At 46.9% G+C, this 25,125-nt stretch overlaps 1 protein-coding gene and 1 long non-coding RNA gene across 8 annotated transcripts in view; both read left to right on the top strand.

Moving 5' to 3' along the window:
- The first annotated feature begins 177 nt into the window (after positions 1–177).
- Positions 178–10,417, top strand: LOC144153065 (uncharacterized). The gene is made up of 3 exons (XR_013319294.1): positions 178–435; positions 1,162–1,299; positions 9,824–10,417. It is a non-coding gene; the product is annotated as an uncharacterized LOC144153065 (long non-coding RNA).
- A 10,878-nt stretch (positions 10,418–21,295) lies between these two features.
- Positions 21,296–25,125, top strand: part of LOC144153060 (uncharacterized) — a 67,494-nt gene continuing 63,664 nt past the window's right edge. For 2 of the 7 annotated variants that reach the window (XM_077684704.1, XM_077684698.1), the window contains exon 1: positions 21,645–21,686. In XM_077684704.1, coding sequence (XP_077540830.1) covers positions 21,666–21,686 — 21 coding nt within the window. In that variant the 5' untranslated portion in view covers positions 21,645–21,665. The other 5 variants (XM_077684700.1, XM_077684703.1, XM_077684701.1 and 2 more) reach the window with 5 other exon arrangements.

Consider the following 25,125-nt stretch of genomic DNA (forward strand, 5'->3'; position numbering starts at 1 on the left):
GGTCTGAACGTCAGGTCACGTTGGCGCCTAGTTTAATAGACCTTTCCAGAAACTGCAGCGCCGCTCCTTCCCCTGGCGGGCCCGCGCAAGGCGCCATGGGAACTGCGTGCGCGCGCGGTGCTAGCACCTGCCCTTCAGGAGAGGAATTAACCAACCTTCTGGGCGGGGTGAGGAGCATCGCTAGGCGGATGTGACGTCACGTTTGCTCGCAGCGTTCCCGCGCGGTATGTTTACATTTTTCCGAGTGCTGCCTACACGGCGTACGTGCCGTAGCGATTCAAGTAGTCGCGTTCGACTTATGCGGTCGACGCAAGAATTCATAAACTGGCGATGGTTGTCGCCCTGTCAGTCGTCGTTCAACAGCTCCAGCGTCTTCTGGCACTACAGCTTTGCAGTTATCTGTGGGCGTTCAACTGTCCACCATCGGCCGACCAGGTGAGTGTTTTTCGGCGGGTTTGCAATCAGTTCGCATATCTCCTACTGCAAAGCTTGCTTTCTGCTCGCGGCAGTTATATTAGCGACGTTTACGAAATTCTTAACGGCGCGTTCTCCCCGTCTTGCATTATTGTCGCTGTTTATGCTGCTCGTTCGCGTCTGTCGGCGATCGCGAGCTGTTGACGGTTTGTTGCACGGCGCGGAAACGCGCTCGCATTGCAAACCCGTCTCGCCCATGACGTTTCATTGTCTCTTTAATGTGGCGTCATTAACATCACTTGTTTTCCTCGACGCTTTTTCTAGACAACGTGCCTTGTGCTAACCGATCTTAATATTGTAACGAAAATGAACTTGCTGTACGATCTGTTGGTGAAGTTAGGAGCGTGACAGGTCCCTGTTGGCAAGGATTTCGTGTTTGCGTGTGGTTCGTGAGGGCGTTGTAACACGCTACTTTAGCCTGTTGCACTCGTTGCTGCATCCAGCACTTTTGCTGTCAGGAGTGCCTGCCAAGGAATGCTTACGTCGTTGTGTGTTTTCATCTCATCAATCGGCGTTCAATAACCGATGGAAATTCAGCGGGAACGACCCGGATAACGCAGGGCGGGCAAGAGCACTGCTTGTGTGGTCTTCGCTTTCGTTTGCCCTTTTTTTAGTCATCCTAGATTGTTTATTTACTGCTGCCTCAACGGTGCTTCATTCCTCATGTTCCATTTATTTCTCTTGCAGCATCTCCTGACTGCAGTCACGGTGCCCCTAGCCTGCCTGCAGCACTCATCCTGCCATTCTAGTGGGAACTGCCATTCTAGTGCAGGCCAGTTGTCACAACCAAACGGGTTCCCGACTTTTCCTGGCTTCTATTTGATGGTATACTTTAGATCCACCAGTGCGTTCTCACTCCGTGTACATTTCAAGCGAGGGTTTACAGTAACACGGTAGTTGATAGCCATGAAGACAGCAGCGTGTGTACTAAAAATCAAGTTTAGTTATTTATGCCGATGTCAAAAAACCAACCTGGTCTATGCATCCATTCCAGCCTGACATTTTCAAATACAAGTCTTTCAGTAGCTAGTGAAACAATGAAGAGGTAGGGATAGCTCATGCACTGCTTAATTACTACCTTCATTTTTTTACTGTTGAAAATTTATGGATGATGCTATATGTACCACCTAGTGAAGTCCCACCAGAAATTGTTATATGCACTACCGATATAGCACAATCTATGAGGTGGGCTGGCGTGACCTTCGTGCAAAGAGCACCGTACGTGATTTCCGTCACGACAAAGTTTGCACTGTAGTCTTGGGCGTGTAATGGGTTATGGCTGACCGCAGGGCCGTTTACAGTGCTTTCCAGCTTCCAGTGGAGGCAGGAACATAAATTACGTCGTCGGCCAGGGCACAGTACATGGTGTTAGTCAACATCATAGATATATACCGTGCCTCGGATGGCCGCGTCATATATATATATATATTTTTAAATTTTACTTTTGAGTTTTGTGTAAGCAAGGATGTATCTAGTGCCCCTATGCTGTCTATCCTTGGTTTTTGTAAACACTAAGTAATATCGCACGGTAGCTTTATTCATCGTAATGAGATTTCTCAGGTGCCAGATTGCTCAGATCTCACATGGTTTCCTATGGCTGCAGGGATGTACAATGTCTTGGGTTCGATTCTTGGCTGCCGGGGCTGCATTGAATTTATAAAGCCAAAAAAAATAACCTTCTGTACACAATGTCTTGGTTTACGCTAAAGATCCTTGAGTGAGAGGTCTACCACACTGCCCTGTGCCTCATAGTGCGAAGTGACCTCAATTTACTCGATTATGATGCAATTACTTAATGCCTTCTCATGTAAACTCTTGAGTGCAAACGGGAGAAGATGCACCTACCTCGCCTTGAGCTGTTAGACTAAGTTGCCTTTTTCGCACGACATCTAAGCTGTGTGAGAAAGCCATATAGGGCTAAGAATGTTGTAAGAAATGCCTCTTACGTGAGGCAGCTCATACATAATGTTTAAAAAAAGCGTGTCACATTATTTTGCCGTAAGCTCTTTAAACGTTTTACACCCCTCCTACCGCCCTGCTTTTATTGCTAATAAAGGCACTTTGCATATGTAGACACAGGAAAATGAAGCAGAAAGACAAAGATATTTTTTTCAGCTGCACAGTGTCGCAGGCTATGCACCTGACGCAATGCTGCTTGTTCATCACGGTTTGCACTGTGCTTTGAAACAGTTTCTTACCAAGGTCCAAATATTCACTTGGCTATTTCATGTCAGGAATGATACAAAGGGATCATCTGTGGAAGCAATGCCCATCTTATTCTTGTCCTTTTGTAATTTATGAGAACTGCTGCAGCCAAGCATTCTATGGTATATTTATGAACTAGAAAATACATGGAAAAGGCAGTCTCTAAGCTGGAGGGAAACTATCGAGTAGCATATGCATTTAGTTTAAATAGTGGCGTGTTGCCCAACTGCTGGGCAACCACATTAAGTTTATGCCGTGCTTGTGATTTGCTCAAGTATGTGAACTAGTCTTAGGCATTTACGTGTTGATAAAAGAATTCCGTGCTATCTTCATTCATTCGCTGCAACTCGTTTGTGCTCATGGGGAGCATTCGGAATATGACCCTTAGCATGATAAAAATCAGAATACGCTTTACTCAGTTGGACTCAAGATATACCTGATCAGGACACGTCTACTCCTGAATGCTTAGATACCTGATCACATAAAAATTGGCCAACTTAACAAGCTGCAGGAAAAGAAGCAGCCCCATTCCTTCACCATAAAATAAAAAGAAGACAGGAAGAAACTATTTTACATTTGCAAAAGGTCCAGGCGAGGCTGTTGTTTCTTACGCTTTCAAGAATACATTAATACTGTTGTTGTTTTACAATATAAAGTGAATTTTCCTTACACTACTTAATAGACTTCAGGGGGGACGTGGCTTTCAAAATCAACTTTTTTATTTCTTTGTGGATTTTGATGAAAATTGGCACAGCAACTGGAAATGCTTCTGTGATAACACCATAAAAATTTGAAGTTCATATTTTGATAACTTTTTTATGTATGAAATTTTCTTTCTGTTCCGCTTGTACCGAGCTTGAGCGGCTTATAAAACACAATAGAAAACTTGTTCGAAGTGCTTTGCATTCTCAAATGAATGGACGAGGTCGTGACAGTTTTAGAATTTTTTTTTTACAACACAATGTTTTTTAGTTTTCATTTTTTTAGAGGTTAATGTGCAACAGGCATGTCAACTGTGAACGATTATTTGAATAAAAAAATCACAAAAAACAAATCTGGAAAACTAAAAGTGTCACGACCTGAACAGTTCATCAAAGAATGTAATGCAAGAAACGGAATCAAAATAGACCCAGCAGTCACGAAGAAATCCCTGGGACAAGCGACACAGGTGGCAAAAAAAACTGTTTTGAGAAAACGGCTTCCGAAGTTGCAACATAGGTTTCACATATCAAAAGTCGTCACGGTTGTAGCCTTTCATGTCCTTTTGAACATGGGGCTTCTGGAAGGCCTTGCCTTGAAATTGGAGTGCCTTTTCAGCCTTTCTCTTTCCAGAAAACCTCATTTTCAGCTCCTCCGTGAAGAGTACATACCCCCCTTTGCAAACCAAACGGAGGGGAGATGGGTTTCAATGGGCTTTCAATGCAAAGTAGGTTAGTTGGTTGGCTGTATCGCACTGGACAACCTCCTTTTGCAGTGTTGTCACCATGGCAACAAGTTAAGCATTTTTTTAACTTAAATTTGAACATTTTTGGTTTTTTTTTTTCATGTTTTATCTTGCCTGGCACAGCAACTTAGTACTCATAGTGCAGGTGTTCATTGCCAAAAGTTTGCATACTACAAGGTTGAAAATGAGCTACTTTGAAGCTTGGTAGAGTATTCTGCATAACTCCCAACTTCAATGCAAGAGCATATTTTTTTTACTACTTTTGACATTCAAGGCATCCAATATTTCTCGCAGCACAGCCAGTATGCCCTGAGCAATGGTATCAATAATTTCCCTAAAAAAATCACTGTTAAATGCTGCCACAGTAACGTACATTTTTAACGCAGAGAGCATATTTTATTCCTATATTACTGACTCAAACCTGTTTGCATGAAAATTACAAGTGCACGGGAAACATTGCGCAAGAAATGCGATATGGCTCGCGCGCATCGCAGCGCACGCTTACCGCGACATATCGAGCTTTGATTATACCTGATATGGCTGGTCAGGTCGCTTTTAAGATTAAAACTAACGTCGCAGGCATTAATTACAACTACTGGCGTTCAATCGTAACCGGTTGCCCAGTCATGTGATGCTCCAATGCGCGTCGGCTATGCCGTGCGCGCCGCAGCGTTTGACGCGTCGACCGTTTCTTTCTCAAGGCTAGCGAGCCCACAGTCAAAACACAGCACTAACTAAGCGTGTAAACATCGCAAATCCGACTAAAAGTTCACTTCACGAACCGCTATCGCAAGCGCGCACACCGCGTCACCCTCCGGGGTCTGGCGACGGTAGAGTCACGCGCACCACGAAGCGTTCGATGACCTCCGCCTTTCGAGCCACACAACTTCCCGTAATCTGGCTCGTTATCTCTGGCATTCCCATCGCGATAACGTCCGTGTTGAATACCACAGATTGAACAGAAACTCGGCCGAGCGAAGCGGCGAAAAAACTAAATCCGCTCGCTACGCAGCTCAGGCGGCCGCCATCTTGTGTTGCGCCCGCGACATCCAATCAGAGAGGGTCGTCGTTCTGCGCCCCGACCGGAGGACCAATAGCGCTTCAGCATTTATTTCTAGCTTCGTTTGTGCGTCGTTTCTTTTCTGCCGTTTGTGCGTTTGTGAATGAACGAAGATAAAAGAGACGAGCGGAACCGGAAAAACGATCGCTCGGCCGATCTAACCATATCAAAATGGCCGCGCCCGGTGGCACCGTTGCGGAGATAGAGCGCTCCGAAAATTGCTGTTTTTTCGCCCTTTTGCGCTGATAGTTTGTCACCGCGCCTGACAAAAGTATTTTTTTATGCCACTTTGCGACGCTTTTCAGCGTAAAAACTTTGCAGACGCACAGAATAGGAAACATAGAAGCCGAATATGCGGGTTTCAAAAAAACGATGTTTTGGTCATTTTTCCGAAGTTGAAAGCCGCGTCCCCCAACCCTTTCTGGGTGACCTATGAGACCAAAGGTGCAATGTAATTAACAGTATGGTCATGTTGGTTGTAAACATGATAGAAAAGGAGCACAAAAATATGCATGGCAAAACTCAGGACTTTTGTTGTGTTGTTTTTCATTTATAGTTAATTTTGTTTTGTCCTATGGCACAATGCAATTCTCGAAACCAGCTTTCCTCAGAAACCTATTGAGCACAATTTTTCATACTAGGCAACATTACATGCAATGGCTGCACAGCATTTTCTGCCTGAATATAAATGTGGCTAAAAAATGTCTTAGTTATTTTGAAGCAGGCAGTTTTCATTGCCAGTCAGACAAAATGGGGCCAGATGCCATCTGTGCAAAACCGCATGTGACCGCACCATGGGAGGAGGAGGACAAACATTTTATTGAGCCTTTAAAGGCCCCTTAGGGGACGTGGTGACCGGCGTACCGGTGTCCGCAGCAGCCCTCGCCGTCACCACCCGCTGGGTAGACAGGTCGAAGCTGCCCAGTGCCTCAGCCCAGTGCCCACCGTCTGCTAAGAGAGGATAGGGGTTGTGGGGACAGTTCCAAAGAAGATGGTCCAGTGTTTCCACTGCTCCACAGGCCGTGCAGTTGGTGGAGGGGTAGACGGAAGGATAAATACGGTGCAGGTGGTAGCGACATGGGAGGGTATGGGTTTGCACCAGTCACCATAGCCGTTCTTCCCTGTTGGATAAATCCGGGTGTGCGGGGGGGAGCTGGCGGCGTGAGAGGCGGTAATGTGCCGTAATGTCTTGGAAGGTCAAGAGACTGTCCCAAGCTGATAGGGCTCCGTGAAAGGGTTCGAGGCTAGGGCCTGCTTGGACGGTATGCTCTCGAGCGGCCCTATGTGCTGCCTCATTTCCCCCCACGCCCATGTGGGCCGGAGTCCAGATCAGCTTTATTTGTATGGTAGGAGGATTTTTGAGGAGAATTTTGAGCGCCAGGGGCGAGATCATGCCTCTGGCGTAATTTCGAATGGCCGTTTTCGAATCCGAGATGATAGTGATAGGGGGCGGCCTATGTGTAAGGGCTAGCGCGATAGGTGACCGGTAAAAAGTGCAAAGGCTCATGGGTACGTTGTCTGCTCCAGCCACTTTCGGTTCGAGATCTCGCCTGGCCTCCCGTACGCCGGCGGCTTTCACGCGCGTGTGTGCGTGTTGTTTATTTGTCACAGAGTGCTAACCTTTCAGAGAAGCCCCTAGTAGAATTCATTGTTGTTACACATTGAATTTGCGATGCATGAGCGGTTTTTTTTTTTCAGTGGAAACAGATAAACAACAAGCACAAGCGCGCGTGAAAGCCGTCGGCATATGGGAGGCCAGGAGAGCTCTCGAACCGGAAGTAACAGAACTCCGCGGGAGCTGACAATGCACCCATGAGCATTTGCACTTTTTACCGATCATCTATTGCCGCCTCTTCCGCCTCAGCGGTCAGTTGGTGTGGTCTGTTAGGGATTTAAGAGGAGGAGTGTTGGGATGGTTGATTACTACTGCGACAGCGTATGCATCCTGCCATCGATAGCAAGCTGCGTCCACGTAAACCGTAGTGGGGGGGACGGGGTATTTCTCTGTAAGTGCTTGTGCTCGTAGTTCCCTAGGCTGCTTGTTGAAAACAGGGTGATATTGCGCGGTAAAGGGTGGATAGTGAGGGAGCCATGAATGTCGGCTGGTACCGGGAGCCTGTCATCACAGAGGATAGGGGCTTTAAGGTTAAGAGTAACAAGGAGAGTGTGACCGGTGGGGGTGGATGAGAGCCTATTTAGCTGACCGATAAGGTGGGCTTCAATGAGTTCCTCCGCAGTATTGTAAATGCCGAGTTTCTCGAGTCTGGCAGTGGTAGTGCTCTGAGGGATTTGTAGCGCCGTTTTTTAGGTCTTTCGAATGAGGCAGTTGACTTTAGAGAGTTCGGTACGCGAGGGCAAGAGATACGGGAGGGAGTAAGTGAGAAGGCAGAGCCCAAATGCCTGTATCAGCCGGATACGCTCCGTTTCTTTGAGCCCCTTGTTGCGGGCAGCAATCCTGCGGATGAGGGCGATCGTCTGATTCACCTGAGAATTCAGCTGTGCTAGGTACTTAATGTTTGCGAAATTGCGCTGTATGCAGAGCCCAAGTATTTTCAGGACTTCCACTTGGTGAACATCCCTACCATCAATGCGGACCTCAATGGTGGGTGTCTGGGCCGGGTTGCCGGTTGATTTGGCGGGGTGGATTAAAAGCTCAGATTTTTCAGGTGAGCATCCAAGCCCAACTTGCGCGGCGGCGGTAACTAAGTCAGCTCCCTGTTAGAGAACCGCCTCGATTTGAAAGTCGCTGCCTCTGGTGGTCCACAGCGTAATATTATCGGTGTATATGCTGTGGAGTAAGCAAGGGATCGCGGCGAGCTTACTGGGAAGGTGGATTAGGGCAATGTTAAATAGGAGTGGGGATAATACTGCACCTTGAGGCGCGCCAATGGTTGGGAAATGGATAGTGTCGGATTGTAGGTCACCGAGCTGAATAACGTGAAATTGACGTGAACCTTTTTCCTCCTTACTTAAAACAGATTTCCTTTTTTGTTGTTTGATCCTGTTTACAGCAAGCTCTTTTTTGTAGAGAAAAGGAACTGCCACCTGAAGAAAACCACCTCTGCTTCAAAAATGCACTAATCAAGATTAGTATTATACTACCATGAGAACATATAAATGTTAAAATGTAAAAAATTAGCCATATACACAAATAACTAATGAAGTGTGCCGCTGCACAAATTGGTTTTCAATACATAAACAAAGGAGTGCTTCAAAGAGAAAGGACAAGAAAAAGGGCAGGGGTGTTTTCTGGTCTGCTTCACTACAACCTAAAATGATGCTTTGGCTCTCGGTAAGATTAAGTACACTATTTATATGGTACTTGGAAGTGTCCAAGCAGCATTTCTGACTCGCCCCGTCTTTCTATGAGCATTACTGACAGTTTCTCTCTTGTTGATCAAAGAAAGGAGTGAAATGCGCTGAAAGCATCAAATCTGCATTCGCACCGTTCAGTTGCATGGTCTGGCTCATTAACAAGGAACCACACGACAAACGGACGTGCTCACACGTCAGCTCAGAGTTGCGTATCGAGAAATTCTGGGTGAGCTAGAGAAGCTTGCCAGGTCTTGCACTTAAACATCAGTAAAGCATGCATTATGCGACAAACCAACGACGACAGAAATAGCTACCTTCATACTGGGCAAGTGTTCGAACCACTGTGGCATGTTAACGCCGCGATCAGAAAGTTGCCACGCCAGTTTGACAGCCCTGGCGCGAATCGTGTGTGTCAGTCCGGCCCACAATTGAAGACTTCCGCGTTATTACTGTGATTTGTGGCAGCCAGATTGGTGGGATCGACCCATGGATGATCGGTCAGAAGCAGTGACAAGCAGCCATTTTGACCCTCCGAACACTTGAAAGTACGTGTAAACATAAAAAAAGTGTTGCTGACTGCAGCTAGATAATGCTATATCGGTGGTGGGTATAGCACTTCATAGGTTGTATTCACTGGTGTGGCCCACAAGTGGGTGACCCTGTGTGTGCGCCGCCATGTATGTGCCGCAGCGTCTGTGATACGTCGGACTCCATGAGATTGCGGTAATGGACCTTTTTCTATTAGCAATCTGCACATGCGCGGGCTGGTAATCCGCCATTCTGGACAGTCGTCTCGGGCAAAACAAACAAAAGGGTGCCCCCTCCACTTGTTGCTGGGGTAGCAGCTATGCTTTCTAGTGATGCACGTTTTTATTTCTTCTTTTTCGACAGCATGTGGTGAGTTGTGCGTGCACACAAAGGATTTCAAAGGAAAGGGGTGAAGACTTGAGGTTGACCACGGTACGAGCACATAGCTACCAGCAAGGGGGTGAGCGGTGCAAGCATGGCACAACTCGGGAGATGGCATCACGTGCACTGGCTTCATTTAATATAAATATAGAATATAACTATAAATTGGCGTGTCACTGTTGGCGTGTCATTGGCGTATCAGCTGAATCACTGTTCCAGAGGAGGCTGGAACAACTGCGCTATTGGCTCCGCTTGTTCCCAGGCTTGGGTTGCGACATCAGTGTCCTGACAGCACCACACCTAGCTTGCTCATCCCAGAGCTTGCAGTCTCCTCCTGATGCATTTTTCTTGCTCTTTGCTCCGCCTCCTTTCCATCTTGAGGTTCGTGCTTAAATACTCTCATCATGTCTTTGCAGCACCTGCTGACTGGGCTCTAGCCTGTGCCTGCTGGTGAAGAGAAGTTTGCTGTGAGACGAGGGTCTTGACGAGCACGTAACTCCTGTTGTTAAAGTGAAGCTTTCAGGACCTCACTGATTGCATTCAATGTGGCTACATAATGCACTGCAGGAAAGCTAACGTTACACAGTGATTTTCACAAAGCGATGAGGATGATAAGCAAAAGCGCATGCACCTCAAGAAAAAACGCTTTCCATGGTCATAATGGAACCAGTGTCCCTTGCATTATGAAACCATTGTCTATCAGACTGCGCCCTTCTGATACGGTCGAAGCAGTTTAGATTTTGGACTTTGACTCAAGTCGCAAGAGAGAGAGCCAGAATAAACTTTAATTAAATGCGCAAAATGCTTCAGAGAGGTGTCCTCATTCCAGGATGCCTTGAGCTCAAGCCGCGTTGACAGTCCTTTTGATCAGGCGCAGCTGACCTTCGAGGCCGGAGCTGGCCAGAAAGCTTCGAGTTAGAAAGGAACATCAGTTTTTGATCAAAAACTTTATTTTTACAGTTATGATGATAAGAATCGGGGGATGCATGTGATTTTTCATTGAAACTGTAGATATGAAATTTGTTTCTGTGTAATACGACTCTATTCACATTTATTTGGATTTTTATGTTTGATTTTACGACAGCCTTTATAAAAAAACTGCTGGAGGGGCACAGCTGAATAAAGTACCAGTTAACTGTGCACAAGTCAAGGAGTGCAATAATACTAGCATTATCATTCTATCTGGTCTGTAGCAGAAGTTACAGCCATGTGAAGTTTGGGCCTAGAAAATGGGAACCAGGAAAACTGGTGTAGCCGTCCAGGCCCAAACTTCAAACAGCTGTCACTTCTGCTACAGACCATATATAATGATAATGTTAGTCTTATGGCAGTCAGTCCTTGATTTGTCCACAGTTCACCGGTACCTTGTTCAGCTGCATCCCTCAAGCAGTTTTTTTACAAAGGCTGTCAAAAAATCAAACATAAAAGCCAAATAAAGTTTAATGTAGTTGTTTTACACAGAAACAAACTTCATATCTACAATTTCAATGAAAAGCCACATGCATCACCCAATTTTTATCGTCCTAACTGTAAAAACCATGTTTTTTTTTTTTTAAGACCAGGTGCCCACTTAGAAAAAACGAATTTGAGTTTTTTGGTAGACAGCCCGGTAAAAGACCTCCCAAAAGCAAAGATTGTGGTGTGTTTCCACCATACTACTCTAGGGTGCTGGTGGCAACTGCCCTGGATGAACTGCTTTTAAACTTTATTTCAGGAAATGAGTGAAGATCAATCCCCTTTTACGGTGGGGTGCTACATGAATGGTTCATTTTTAGCCACTAGATTCAAATGTCATGTCTTCATCCTCTCTCTAAGGGGTTTTGGCACCTCCCCTTAAGGGTGATTGACCTTGACTTGTGACAGCCACGCAGCACTTATTTCATTTGTAACATCATGGCAATTCGCAGTCCCACTTCCAGTTTGTTTCCTCCTACTGTGTACTGTGGAGTACAGACTACTGGGTGGTAGTAGTGTCGCCAGCAAGCAATCCTCTAGCTCCCACGTTGCTGTTCATCTATACCATCCAGCCACACGCCTGGTTGATAAGAAAGTACAGTGGCTACTAAGACTCCCAACCCTTAATTTTGTCCATTTGCCGTATTCTTCGTCTCTGTTCAGCTGCGTGGGAAGGTTCAGCCGCAGCTGCTGTGCTCTTCTATTGCTCAGTCTCCTATCCAGAGAGTTCCTCTCCACAGTTATGTGCAAATCTGTGGTTGTCAGTTTCATCATTGCTCTCTGTTACTTGTTCTGTCATGTGTTCATTAGTTGCTGTAATTATTTGCAAGGAAAAAAAACGTGCACGCTTTTGTCTTACGACAATAATGGCTTTTTTTTTTAACGTTTCTTGAACTGTTAAAAAAAAACACCCGGGGGCCTCTTGCTAGTGCATCAGACCCCCTTAGAAGTAGCGATTAGTTAAAGTTCACGACGGGTATGAGTGGGAAATAGCAAGGGAAAAATAGTGGGTCGGTATATGAAATGCAGGAGTGTGTCCCACACTGCCTCTGCTAAATTAGGTGGGTAGGAGGGACGCAAGAGATCATTTAAGGAATTTGGTTGTAAGTTAGTGGGAAGGGTGTCTGTCTAGGAGAAATTGTCTTTCAGTTTAACTCAGTTTTCTCGCGAGGGATTTCTTGCTAGATTGTCATCTGAGCTTGGACGTTGCCTGTTTCAGCTATCACTTACTTGCATGCTGTTTGGACTTTTGATTGCAGTGGCTTTGAAACTTCGCCGCTTGATTTTGCTCGACGAAAGCTTCGCGTTCAAACTGTCGTCGTCATTAGAATGTGAGGTGCACCATTTTTGTCTAATTTTGCATCTCGATGCACCGCTATCCAGATTCAAACTACTTCGACCATGTTGCAATGGTGTCACGGAATAGATGTTGGTTTCACACCGCGAGGGTCCTGATTTGTTTCTGACTGCAGGAAGCGTTTTTTTTTTTCTGCACTTCTTTACCCACGATCATTATCATTGTCAGGGAAAGTTGGCTTTTCTGTAATGCCTTTTTGGCATGGCATATTCCACTGGTGAGACATAGAAAGTTTTGCTTTAAAATCAGGGTCTTCAAGCACTTTTGGTCCAGTGAGTAGCAATCTGCACGTATTTGTAACCATACAATACTGAGTTAGCACCCTTCGATCCTTCCTGTCTTGTGCCAGCAGTCTCGTCATCCAACACATGAAAGTGCCCTCGACTTTTGCCCGCACTTTTCACTTATGCCTGACCCAATAACTTTTGTTGATTTCCAGTGTTGCGCATGTCACATTTTCATTCAGGGTCACCTTGGGGCAGATAAGCGCCTGCTTGTATTTTTATCAAGAGATTTTAGCCACGGCGCATACTTCGCACTCTTGTGTGAGCAGCATTATGGTGCCTTGTTGCTTGTCCAGCAAGTGATGTGATGCCATGTCAATAAACATTCTTCAGTGTTTGTGATGACTTTGGTGTTTTCTTGGCTTCACTTTCATATAGTGAGAGTTGCTATCCATCAAGAAGCATACACTTACATATGCTAGGTATTCTTATTTTTTTCTTAGGAAGACATTTACAAAGTTTCGTTGGCAACACAGCATAACATCAAAACAAATAAAACCAACTAAAATGGAAAATGTGGCATATTTTTAAAATTAATAAACTGGAAAAACAACACAGCACGAGAGAGAGAGCACGAAAAGTGACAGCACTGCCTGTTGGTACCATTCTGTTGTTTTCGTGCTAAATATTTTCAAATAAATAAATATGCAAGGAATGCCGTTGAAGTAGGGTAACTTTTTATTTGAGCTTGTCTCTTGGACATACATTTCTTGAATCGATTGCTGGATGCAATTTTCGATATTAGGCAAGCACTGGATTCTCGAATGGACACAACAGGCGTTTGTTCAATTCTTATTTGCAATTGCATTGTGCAGTTTAACCCGTACAAAATATTTCGCCAAAGTCCAAAGCATTGGTTTAGGTAGAACCAAAAAAATGCCTGTGCGCCAAGATTTCGAAGCATGTCAAAGATTTATAGGTGGCCTGACTTAACCTATAGCCCTACACTGCAGTTACCCTTCATAGCTGGCCCAAGTTATGCTGAGCTTTTCCTCGTGAAACCTAAAAAGTTGAATTTTGATGTTTACAGCTACGCTGTGCAATGTATAAGCCTAGCATAATTTACTCTTCAGTATTTTTACTCTATCCAGGTTTTATGTTAATTACACCACAATAAAAGTTTGCAGCCAGTGTTCAATTGACGAGCGTCAACCAATTCAGGTTGAAAGCACAAAATGCTCTAACAGAAATCGCAGTCTTCACATGTGATCAAATACGTAGTTCTTTAACACTAAACAAGGCTACTGCAGAGTGCTAGGAGCGTAAAATATACTCGATGAGGTGCAATTGGCCAGTGTGTAATTTAAGCAGCATTGTTTTAAGACAAACGGGAATTGGTGAAACAGCCATGAGCTTCTGACAGCAGCTATCATCGTGACTGGCCAATTCACCTGAGTGGGGATGTTACGGCTATGTGCTGGCCTAATGAATTGCCAAGAAATTTAAAACTCATTGTATGTCGGGTTGCTTGTACCTGTGGACTTTTTTTCAGTTTAAGGTCATAATGCGCTCCCTGGGTCCACCTTTAGTCAGCTAGACCCACTGAGCTATAGTGGTGTCAAGGATGTGGTGCTGGACTAGCACTAGGGATGTCCTGGGTTTGATTCCCATGTGGTTTGAACTCTTCCCAAACTTTTGAACTCAATCCACTCTTTGCACTGCCGGCCGGTTTAGGAGCTGTTGTGCTAGTACACACAGCGGATAGTGGCTTCTTAGTCAATGGGCCACTTATTGCTTTCGCGTTGATAAGGTAGAGTTTTCAAGATTGTGTGTTACGGTCGGTTACACTTGCCACATTTAGGGTGCTTAAATCCGACCATGTGCAAATTGCAGGCCTGTGATAAATGGGTACAGGTGATTATCTAGATGCATAAAACTGCGCCTACTGTCAAGGCATGCCGTGAATTTGTTGGTGGAATGGACATTTACAAAAATATATTCGCATGATTTCCACTGCAGCATAAAAAATTGAGGTAAAAAAGGTGCATTGTAATAAAAGGTGCATTGTAATTTTGCAGCTCCAAAGTAGTACACTACATAAGACCAGCACTGCTTCCCCTTGTGGTGCTTTGGACGGCTCACAGCAAAGTCCACTAAGCATCAGAATCAGCTAGTGCTTGATGTAGTTGCTACATCTATTCCCTTTGAAACGCAAGCTGCTGGACACCAGATTTCCCTACACTAATAACATTAGAATTGGGTTAGAAAAGTGAAATGAACTGGAAAGCTGTGGGTGAAAAGTATGATCAACATGACAATTCCAACAGGGACAAGACCACCCTGTTTTGGGAGCTTTACCCCAAAAGACTAAGGCACTTGGCAACGAAAGGAGCCCCAGCTGAAAACAGAGCAAGGCCTCATGGCTTGTGGAGGGTGCTTCTCGTGGTAGAATATAACTGCCTGTCATCATGCGATTTCGACTGCCCAGGAGTCTTCACCACCACTGTGGTGACATTGAAGGAAGGTGACAGGAAAGTGTCCGCAAAGTCGCACATCAAGGCTACTATTCCTGTTGACACTGGACAGATAAGAGCCAAAATTACAACTAAACTAGTTTTCTGCACAAGAAAGAGGTCACTTTGTTGTTTTGCCAAAGCTAATAACATGCCCTTAAATAATCCATGCATGACATATGTTCATCACAGATGGGTTTGGGTGCACCAAATTATTTGTTATACGGAACCTTTTTTCCCCGCACTGAGCAGTGCGAACTCGCAGGAAGCAGTTTTATTTTGTGTAAGGCATTTCTAAGAGCAACGCAATCACTTTGTTCTCTGTCTACTTTACTCATACTATCAATTCGTAAATTTATACCAGCAAATAGAAAACAAACAGAAAGAAGAACACAATTTAGCGCACGAGATATCCCCAGCTGTCCATTGCTTTGACACTCGCTGAAAGATTTGTAATGGTCAAGCTGGCATAGATCTGTAGATCGTTTGGTTTTGTTTTCACTGGCATTTCCAGTACACACGCTGCTGTCTTCATGGTTATCCACTGCTGTGTTAGTGTAAACACTGGCTTTAAATGTATGCAGAGAGAGAACGCAGCAGTGTATCTGAAGTATACCATCAATTATAAGCCAGGCAAGGGCGGGAACCCGTTAGGTCGTGACAAGTGGCCTGCGAACATCAGTTCCCACTAGAATGGCAGGATGAGTGCTGCACGCAGGCTAGGGGCACCGTGACTGCAGTCAGGAGATCCTGCAAGAGAAAAATGAAACGTGAAGAATCAAACAACGTTCACGCAACAGTAAATAATCTACGACGACTGAAAAGAAGGGCAAACGACAGAGAAGACCACACAAGCACTGCCCCTGCCCTGCGTTGTTATCGGGGTCGTTCCGCCTGCATTTGCATCAGTTATAGAACGCTGAGTGGTTCACTATTAAATATGAAAACACATAACGAAGTAACCATCCCTTGGCAGGCACTCCTGGCAAGCAAGAGTACTAGATGCAGGAAAGAGGTGCAAGAGGCCAAAGCAGCGTGTTACAACGCCCTCACGAACCACACGCGCACACGAAAACCTTGCCAACAGCGTTCTGTCACGCTCAGTTCGCACAGCAAGTTCATTTTCGTTACAACATTAAGATAGGTTAGCCCAAGGATAACAAGCGATGTTAATGACGCCACATTGAAGAAGAGACAAAGAAGCGCCACGGGCGAGACGGGTTCCCGCGCCGTGCAACAAACCGCCAACAGCTCGCGATCGCCGACAGACGCGAACAGAGCAGCATAAACAGCAACAATAATGCAAGACGGTGAGAACGCGCCGTTAACAATTTCGAAAACGTCGCTAATATAACTGCCGCAAGCAGAAAGCACGCTTTGCAGTAGGAGATATGCGAACTGATTGCAAACCCGCCAAAAAACACTCACCTGGTCGGCCGATGGTAACTGGTAACCGGCCGATGGTAACAGATAACTGCAAAGCTGTTGTGCCAGAAGACGCTGGAGCTGTTGAACATAGAGCTGTTGAACGACGACTGACAGAGCGACAACCATCGCCAGTTTAAGAATTCTTGCGTTGACCGCATAAGTCGAACGCGACTACTTGAATCGCTACGGCACGTACGCCGTGTAGGCAGCACTCGGAAAAATGTAAACATACCGCGCGGGAACACTGCGAGCAAACGTGACGTCACATCCGCCTAGCGATGCTCCTCACCCGCCCAGAAGGTTGGTTAATTCCTCTCCTGAAGGGCAGGTGGTGCTAGCGGCGACGGGGTGATCGCGCCGCGCGCGGCGTGCGCGGAGCGAGCCCGTCAAAGGACAAAGTTTAAGTAGAGTGAAATGCTGTGCTTTCAAAATTATGTTTCGCATCAATGAAAGCATCTTTAAATCATAGAACCCAAAATAATAAATAAACTCCGCATCCTTCTGAAACTGCCTGCACCACATGATGACCTTTTGTCGTCTGCTAGCACCGTCGTCTGCTAGCTTGTAGAGTGGAACCAGCTGCTGACAGTTGAAAAGCGTCTTCGCGCTTCAGGCGGCCCGCGGAAAAAGAGAAATTCCTCAACGCGAGGAAATAGAAAACAAATGGGACACTTGAGCTCCCCGAGAAAAATGCAAATCACCAGCTCTTGCTTCCGGCAGCCCGGGGGCGGGGGGGGAAGAGCCAAGTGGGAAAGCGAAGAAGCCCATATCGTGTGCACACGTTATTCGTGATGCATTTCCACGTGTATAAAGCTACACTCGTTTACGACCTGCCTTGGCGATTGTAGTTTACGCTACTGACGATATGGCGCCAAGGAAGCTTCAGGAGGCGGACAAACATGCTGTGTGCTCGGTTGAGACAACAATACGCTACGAGATTTGCATGTTTCATTGCACAAGTTTCCGAAGGACAATCAGATTAAATAGGATTAATGTGTTCGCGGGATAAATCGCCAGGGTCGGGATGGCCGCTTCGCTTTGTGGTAGCCTTCCGAGCATCACAGGATATGTGGACCCCATTTCAACGCGAGCAGACGCAAATGTTACATGGACCGAATGCGACCATTTTTTCACACCGGGTCTTCACCGACAGGTTTTGTCCGGTAAAGACAACTAAGCCCAGCATTATAACGTAAATTATGCTTTTTATGTTTTTTTTTGTTTCCTATATAGCTGCAGCGAAGTGAACGAAACGCCGCCCTACTAAGCGCCCGTACCGCTTCCAGGCATCCAAGATGAACTAGCGATATGCAGCCCTGTCGAGATACTCCTGTCAGCTCGGAGTAATCAACGCCCGTTTTGTAATAAATTTTAGCGCAAAGGGCGTAACAAGGCGATAAAGCAATGCTTTCGCTCCAGCAGATAACGATGAGGTTTCTCCAACGACAGCGACTGCCTGCAGCCCATTTCCTGCGGCATTGGAGGAACGGGGTTTCTGCTGTTGTGAATTCAGCATTTCGACTATTTCTTTTCGGTCGCTCATTGTGGAATTATTTCCCACTTTTAAGGTGTGGTGTGCTTCCTGTGTGAAAACAAAGGAGGCAGCTCGCCATAGCTGACCCAGGATTCTTGATCGAAGATGAGCTCCGTGAACCTGGCGTGAAATACCCCCCCATGTAAAATGGTCGGCGTCAACTGACAGTAGCGGAGCAAGCACGAACATGGCAGATCGCCAACCTGAGGAGACACGTCGAGCGAGTTATTCGAGAAGTGAAGAACTTGGAAATACTACATGTGGTATGATTTGCCAAATGCAATGGCTGACAAGCCAGACCAGATATGGAAAATTTGTTGCTACCTGAACAACTTCCTATAGAAACCACTTCTCAATCTATAAGTAAGCAAAATGTCAACTATGCGTGTTTTGTATTAGCGCCCTCTGAAAAGTTTTACCTTTTAGTCGGTATTGGTTAGTTTTGCTAACGGAATAAAAGTGTACGTGTCTTTTATTGCAATGATATCATACCAGCTGTCTCGTCTTTTTTCGACTGGAATAAACATTTCTTTTTTTCATATTTACACACAGCCGAAAACAGAAAAAGAGCTCAAGATTGCACGATAAGACTTGCCACCTCTTTGGCAACAGTACTTGAAACAAATACAGACATAGTGTAGCATGAATCCATGGGATACACACTGCAACTCCCCAAAATGCAGCAGTTTTTTGAAGAAATGCCGGCTGTGGTAAGAATGCTGAAGTTTGAAAAAGAAGCCAGTCAATAAAACAGCTGTCCAGGATAGCAGATGTTCTGCATGCATCACACAGTGTTAAACGCCGAAGCTGCACCGTCAAAAAATGCTGCCTCCGCAGGCGCTGTCGCGCACGGCACGGTTTGGCACGGTAGAGCTACATGAAGAGCGGCCCGTGCGGCAGCGGCGGCGGCTGCTGCGACGCTCACACTTCCCAGGCTGCTTTGCGGCCGCCGTTTGGGGGCGCGCGCAACTTTCCGGAAAGGTCTATTACGCAATATGACAAATTCAGCAAGTACTCAACCGGCCATCATCCTACGTACTCAAATATTAACCGAAGACAAGTTCTGTCGAACGTCATTTTCGAATGCCCCTGAGCCCCTAAGCCTGAAAATAACGACGAAGCGCGCAACGCCGACAGCAAAAGATGTAGTAAAAGAATCACCGGGCGGCTCGGCAATAGGCCTCCTGCGCTGCCCAGGGGGCGCTGCGCAAACGGCTTCCGGGCTGTACTTCCGGGTAGTACAAAGCTGCGCGGGTCCCATAGGATCCCGTGTTGACAGAGGCAAAATGAGCTCGACGCTCCCGATTATTTTGCGACGTGGTCACCAGCTCATCCTCGACGCGTCCGATCTATTTCAGCGACCAACTTGGCATTACTGGAAAAAGCTTTGCAGCGCTAAACACGTTTACAGCGCCGACGAAAGTGTCGGGACCGTGACGGCGTCTGCTACTCGCAGGTTCACCGATCGATGGTCGTACGAAGTGAAATTTTAAGTGAAATTTCTAGTTTAAACTAATACTCTAGGTGACAAAGACTTCTCAAAAACAGCCGATCAAAAAAGAAGAGTGACGCAATCGGCGATGATCGCGCTTTAAAAAGCCAGCGAGTCCGGCGGAACGCAGGCTCGCCTGCTGCCGTGCGCCGCTCTTTTGCGTACCTGCACACTATGCGTGCACTTTCATTAAACAGTGCTCGTTTGCGTCGCCGTTACGAATACATGGTGTGCAGCTTAGCTTGCCGTTTTGTTGTGTGTCTCAGTGACAAAATGCCGCGACCGTCAGAAGCGTCACTCAAATCTGTTTTGCGATTCCGAAATTAGTGGCCGCAAAACAAAGTGGTCGGGCGAACTAAGAGGCCGCTCGCTTTCCTTGTTTGCTCTCACTTTACTTAATTACGCTCTTGCAGCATACATTCCCAGTTCGCACTTAATAGCCTATAATGATCAGCAACGGCCGAGTTCCATGTAGCCGACACGGCAGAGGGCTGGACGGCAAATCGGGTGGGAGGAGGAGGAGGCTTTGAATGCAAAAGAAAAAATTCAGCGAATTTCTAATAATATTTAACAATAATCTGGCGAAGTGTGAAGATGGGGGGGGGGGGGGGGGGGCAGTTCAACTGGAGGATGCCAATTCTCTGTTCTTGTCTTGCTGTCTAACTCCATTTGAAGTCAAAACTGGCGTGTCGGTGTTCAGACTCGACGAGCCCTGCGCTAGAAAACCAACACAGTCAGTGATGATCGTATGTAAATATTCGGGGCCCCGTGCCGTGTATGCGGCTGTGTTATGTGATGTTATAGAAGTACACATCTCTGCAGGCAGCGGGCGTGTGATTTGGTGCATGTTTTGCGTCCTTTAATAGCGCGCAATTTGTTTATTTGGCGCTATATATTGCCCCCCCCCCCCCCCCTACTCGCTAGTATACATGTACCCTGCCGTTCGTAAATCGTGCGGCGTAAAACGTTACGCAAGAATCATTTAGTTTGCGAAAATACGAAACAAAATTTCCACTCGTTTCAAACGCGGTGCCAGGCCAGAAGTGTCAGGTGAGTCGGCTGCGCTATTCTTGCGTTCGCTTGCATGCTCCCGCTGAAGCAACATTTTGCAGTTACCTCCGGATATAGGATGAGCAGCGCTCCGTGTTTATGCTACTCGTGAACTTTCCTTTGTCGACCGCACGCAAGAAGAAAAAACTGTAACTGTCGTCAAACAGTTAAACCACCCGACCTGGCGATACTGTCCCACGCCGCGACAGCTCGCTCAAAAGAAAGCAGACAAATCGGCTTCTTTTAGCGGATATTATTTTGTTTAGCCTCTGCAACTACTTTAAAGGCTATTTCATACAGTATGCAGTCATTTAAACACGCCACAAAGCGCCACAACCAACTTTCACTCTGGCTTGTAATTGAAAACACATGGCGATGGTCGTCTGCTTTTGTACTACCCAGAGGCGTCGGCCGCTAGGGGCGCTGCATGTCGCCAAAACTCCAGCGCAGGAGGCCTATAGATTGCCGCCGCGGATGCGCGGCGCGGTAAGCGGACGATGTGATGGCGTCGTGGAGTTACGTCCGAGGGCCTTTCAAGATCAATGTTCATGATTTACCAGCGCAAAATAAACGGGACGAGAGAGGCGTACACAACACGAGCGCTCGTGTTGTGTACTCCTCTCTCGTCTCGTTTATTTTGCGCTGGTAAATCATGAATGTATACCAACTAGCCCAGTTCTCGACCTTGTTGCAAGATCAATGTGGCAAGCGGTGGCATCTTCGTTGGAAACTCATAGCCCTCCCGCCAATGTTTATAGGAGCAAAGTTCTATAAACGTTACTTCCAACAGCGCTTGAATAAGACGTCGCAGCCAATTACGAAACCCCTTATGCGCTTGCAGCGCTGTGGGTGGCGTACGGCACCCCCACGCCAGTCCAACAAAGGGCCAGTGCTATGCTAGGTTAGCTAGGCTTTGCACAACTGGCGCGCAACAGCTGCGGCAGTGCTGCCTCGTTCGCCTGTGCGTCGCGTTGGAGTGCCCGCTTATCTTGCCCCTGTGAATGCCGTTAGCGAGGTCAAAGGCATGGACCTGTAGCAGCTCACGCTGGTGCTCAAGTAGGCGCGGACACAACTTGGTGTGCGCGTCAAGACGCCGCCTGCCTGAGCCTCGCGACAGGTGCTGACAGGGGTGGTGTGCCTGCATTCCCTCATCGTGTCACTGCTTTGAGGTCGGTCTCCTTTGTGTGCAGTGCTTGTAGCAGGGCATGGCGGGCTCAGTGTCTCCCGTGAGTGAGGCACATGTGCAGCAGCAGCCCGCAGCAGACTCGGTTCTCGGCCGTGGCTGCAGTGCACTAACGCCGCCCATTGCCTTCGCAGTCCCGGGGCCCGTTCGAGGTCATTTTACGTCACTCACAGTCACGAAACTTGCTACTTCATAGCTGAGGAAGTTTTCAGACAGTAGCTCGCGGACGAAACGCTGTTCGTACCTGCCTTCCAAACGCCCGGGGATATCACGATACAGCTGCTTCAGCAGCTGCTGAAGCAGCTTCCTGTACACCTGCCCAATTTTTAATACCAAGGGACCGTCGACCGTTCTGTTTGTCCGCGCCATATGACGGAGCGACGCGGCAAACTCGGCGAGAGTTAGTGCATGCGCACTAAGCACTGGCAGTGGCGCCGGCGTCTGCTAGGCTCTTCCAAGAGCAGAACGCTGCCCCTGATGTTTCCTTCGCTTATCGCACTGCCTGCTGAACAGCCGTTAATGGGGACTGATAGCCGGAGCCTAATACACGAGATCATCTCGAAATTTGCGGTTTTTAGCTATTTATGAAGTATTGGCGCAGCGGGCTTGGTCATAAACAAAGACGGCGAGCATGCAAACCAGTGTGAAAAGCGAAGAAAACGATTCGGGCTGCACTCAACTACTGGAAGAGCCTAGCAGACGAGGGCCGCCACAGCAAGTGCTACGTCACCGCCTGCTGTATTTTTACAATGCCAAACACATCAGACTAGACTGGCCAACCAAGCCCTCTCTCTCTACTCCGGCCACTCTCCTCCAATCGGTAGCCTTCCCAGCGATGTAGTCACGTGACCGGTTCATTTTGGGGCTATGCGTGGCGGAAAGCGGCAATGCTGGCAAAACTTGCTCCGCCGTGGCTCTGAGTTTTGTAACGCTGGCGGAGGCGGCATTAATTTGGCAATCTTGAACATCGGTTGTCTTGGCAACTAGGCACAAGCCGCTCTCGAGTTCAGTTACGGTTGGGGGATCCTGGTTCATCCTGGGGCCCGTTATGACGTGGGCACTGCAGGCGTACCACTCACTCCCATTGCGAAGCGCACGATGTGTTTGGCATTGTAAAATACAGGAGGCGATGGCTAAGTCCGTAGAGTTAATACTACTGCTAAGTCATAGCCTCCTGTAATGGCTAAGTGCGCATGTGGAAATTCTCGTCGTGTGTACCGTGCCGCTCCTTCATACGGTGCTTATCAGTGGGATGGTCGACGCTTCGGTGATAGACAAAAAATTGGGCGGGTGTACCCCTGCACAACTGTACAATGACAACCGATGACCCATAATTTGATAGTCAGCTCTTAGAACCGCTGCCACTTCTCGGTTGGGCGGTTCGCATCAGTATGACCTCGCATGGGACCCCGGCATGTACTATGTACCCCGTTCTTTCTGTGGTCCCGAAATATTCATTTCCCATAGCCCTAAAATGGGCGGTTTTGTCGCAAACTAGCCACATAAATCGCGCTGCCGTCAACTTTTGCACATACATCATGCATGTGCTAGTGAAATGTACTGCATAGATATTCCAATTAATTACAACAGGTGTGTCTGCCTTCGCTTGTGTCTGCATCCTCGGAGCCTGCCACCATTGCTCAGTCGGAGTTGTTTTGAGTCGGAGTGGCATGATGTATGAGCAGCCACCCTGGGAGCGGGCTCTGTTATTGGCCGTGCTTGAGGAGTGACGACCCCCATTTGCATTAGAACCCTCTTCCGTTGGCTGCCGTTGGTCGGTCAATATGGCGTGACCCGTTATAATCGAACCTGCTGCACGTGTTCAAAGTCAGCGGTGAGAAAAGCTATAGCCCGATTCAGCACTTGTGATCGTGTCAGCGTGTACCGCATACCACAAGGATACTGCAGTAGAATAAAACCAGAATCATGCCTGCATGATGATTCATACATGTGAAATACATAGAAAATGGCAAATAGCGAATGATTCGCCCAGTTTTCATCAGCTGGCGGCTGGTGTTATTAAAGCAGGAAGGCTGGAAAGTTTGCTTGGTGGTGTACCATTTCCTCCGCTCAAGTCCAGCCTAAAAACGGAGTGAATCTCTCCCTGCCAGTGTGCTGCCTCTATTAGTCTGTAATCGTGGGCCATAGGTGCACTTGCATTGCAATGTACAGTAATTCCTTAGCTGAAATGGAAGGTTAGACATGTAGGTACATTTTTGAAAGAAAAGTAAAGCAACAGCACGCAGAAACATCAAAATAGAAGGAAGAGAGAGCAAACGGATGCAGCGCTCTGGCTGTTCATTCTCTCTTGCTGGAGCTTTGTCCCTGTTCTTTTCTTTCCATAATTGAGCAGTTGATGTGGCACTCCCGCATGGGCCGAGAAATGAAGGTGACCTTACTTTTTAATGAGCCTATGAGTGATGCCAGCCAGGTGGAACTTATTAATGGACTGTGCGAGCTCGTTTGGGCATCCTCGATTTAACAGAGCACCAGACGACTGCGACAAACCAGACTCCACAGATGCTGACAGTGCAGAATTTTCACTTGATGTAGCTATATCCGCTCTTGAGACTCGGCTAGGGAGATGGGAAATTTTCTGGCTCGTTTCTGGTTTGGTGTGTTGTGGTTTGGGAGGATGCAAGCGATGAAGTATTTTAGCACTGAACAAACAATACTCTGAAGACAGTGACGGTATTTGTGCTTGAATTCTTCCTACTCTCTCCAGAACAATGACAATATCTGGAGTGTGTTGTTAATGGGGCCGGTGGTGGATTACCAACCTCCGCACCTTCACAGTGTAAGATGTGTAAGGAGGATACCTCAAAATTAGCAGTCCCTGTGCAAAAAGTGCAGTCCGACAGAAATGTAAACAGTACCACGTATTGATTGCATCTGCATCGACTGTAGAATGGTGTGACCGTTGGTTGCATCTTTAAGCTGTGCGAAACTAAATGAGAGGTGCTCGTTGCACAGTGGGTGGCCGCAGTTTGTAACTATTTAATCCATGACAAAGGGAGATCATCGCATTATCACAAAAGCTACACAAAGGTGGCACCACCGTCATGGCTGTGGTTGGCCACTGTGTTATGTTCCTTCCGTTCTATTCACACACATTTCCATTGAGTCTGTGCTGGCTTTGCCTAAATGTTTTCATTGTGGGAAATTCTTTGCATTGGATTTGAAAAACAATTTGCCCATAGAAACCATTGGACTGAATGTGTAGTGAGACTTGCTAAAAGGAAGCTACATGAGTCCACGCTTAAAGGGGTCGTAAAGAGATTTTCAAAAAAATTGTGTGTGCGCTTATAACCGTGGAACCTTGATAAACAAACAATGCATACCCGTTTTGTTGCCAGATATCGGCAAATAGGAAAACGAATGCAGTTACGGTTTCACCAAGGCTTGCCTCCTCAACTCGTGAAGTGACGTTTCAGTAAGTCAGTAAGCAGTCAATCACAGTTCTCCCTCGTCTGCACAATATG

This window comes from Haemaphysalis longicornis, unplaced genomic scaffold, assembly GCF_048455015.1.
Source record: "Haemaphysalis longicornis isolate Haplotype H1 unplaced genomic scaffold, Haemaphysalis longicornis Haplotype H1 scaffold_9, whole genome shotgun sequence".
Classification (NCBI taxonomy): domain Eukaryota; kingdom Metazoa; phylum Arthropoda; class Arachnida; order Ixodida; family Ixodidae; genus Haemaphysalis; species Haemaphysalis longicornis.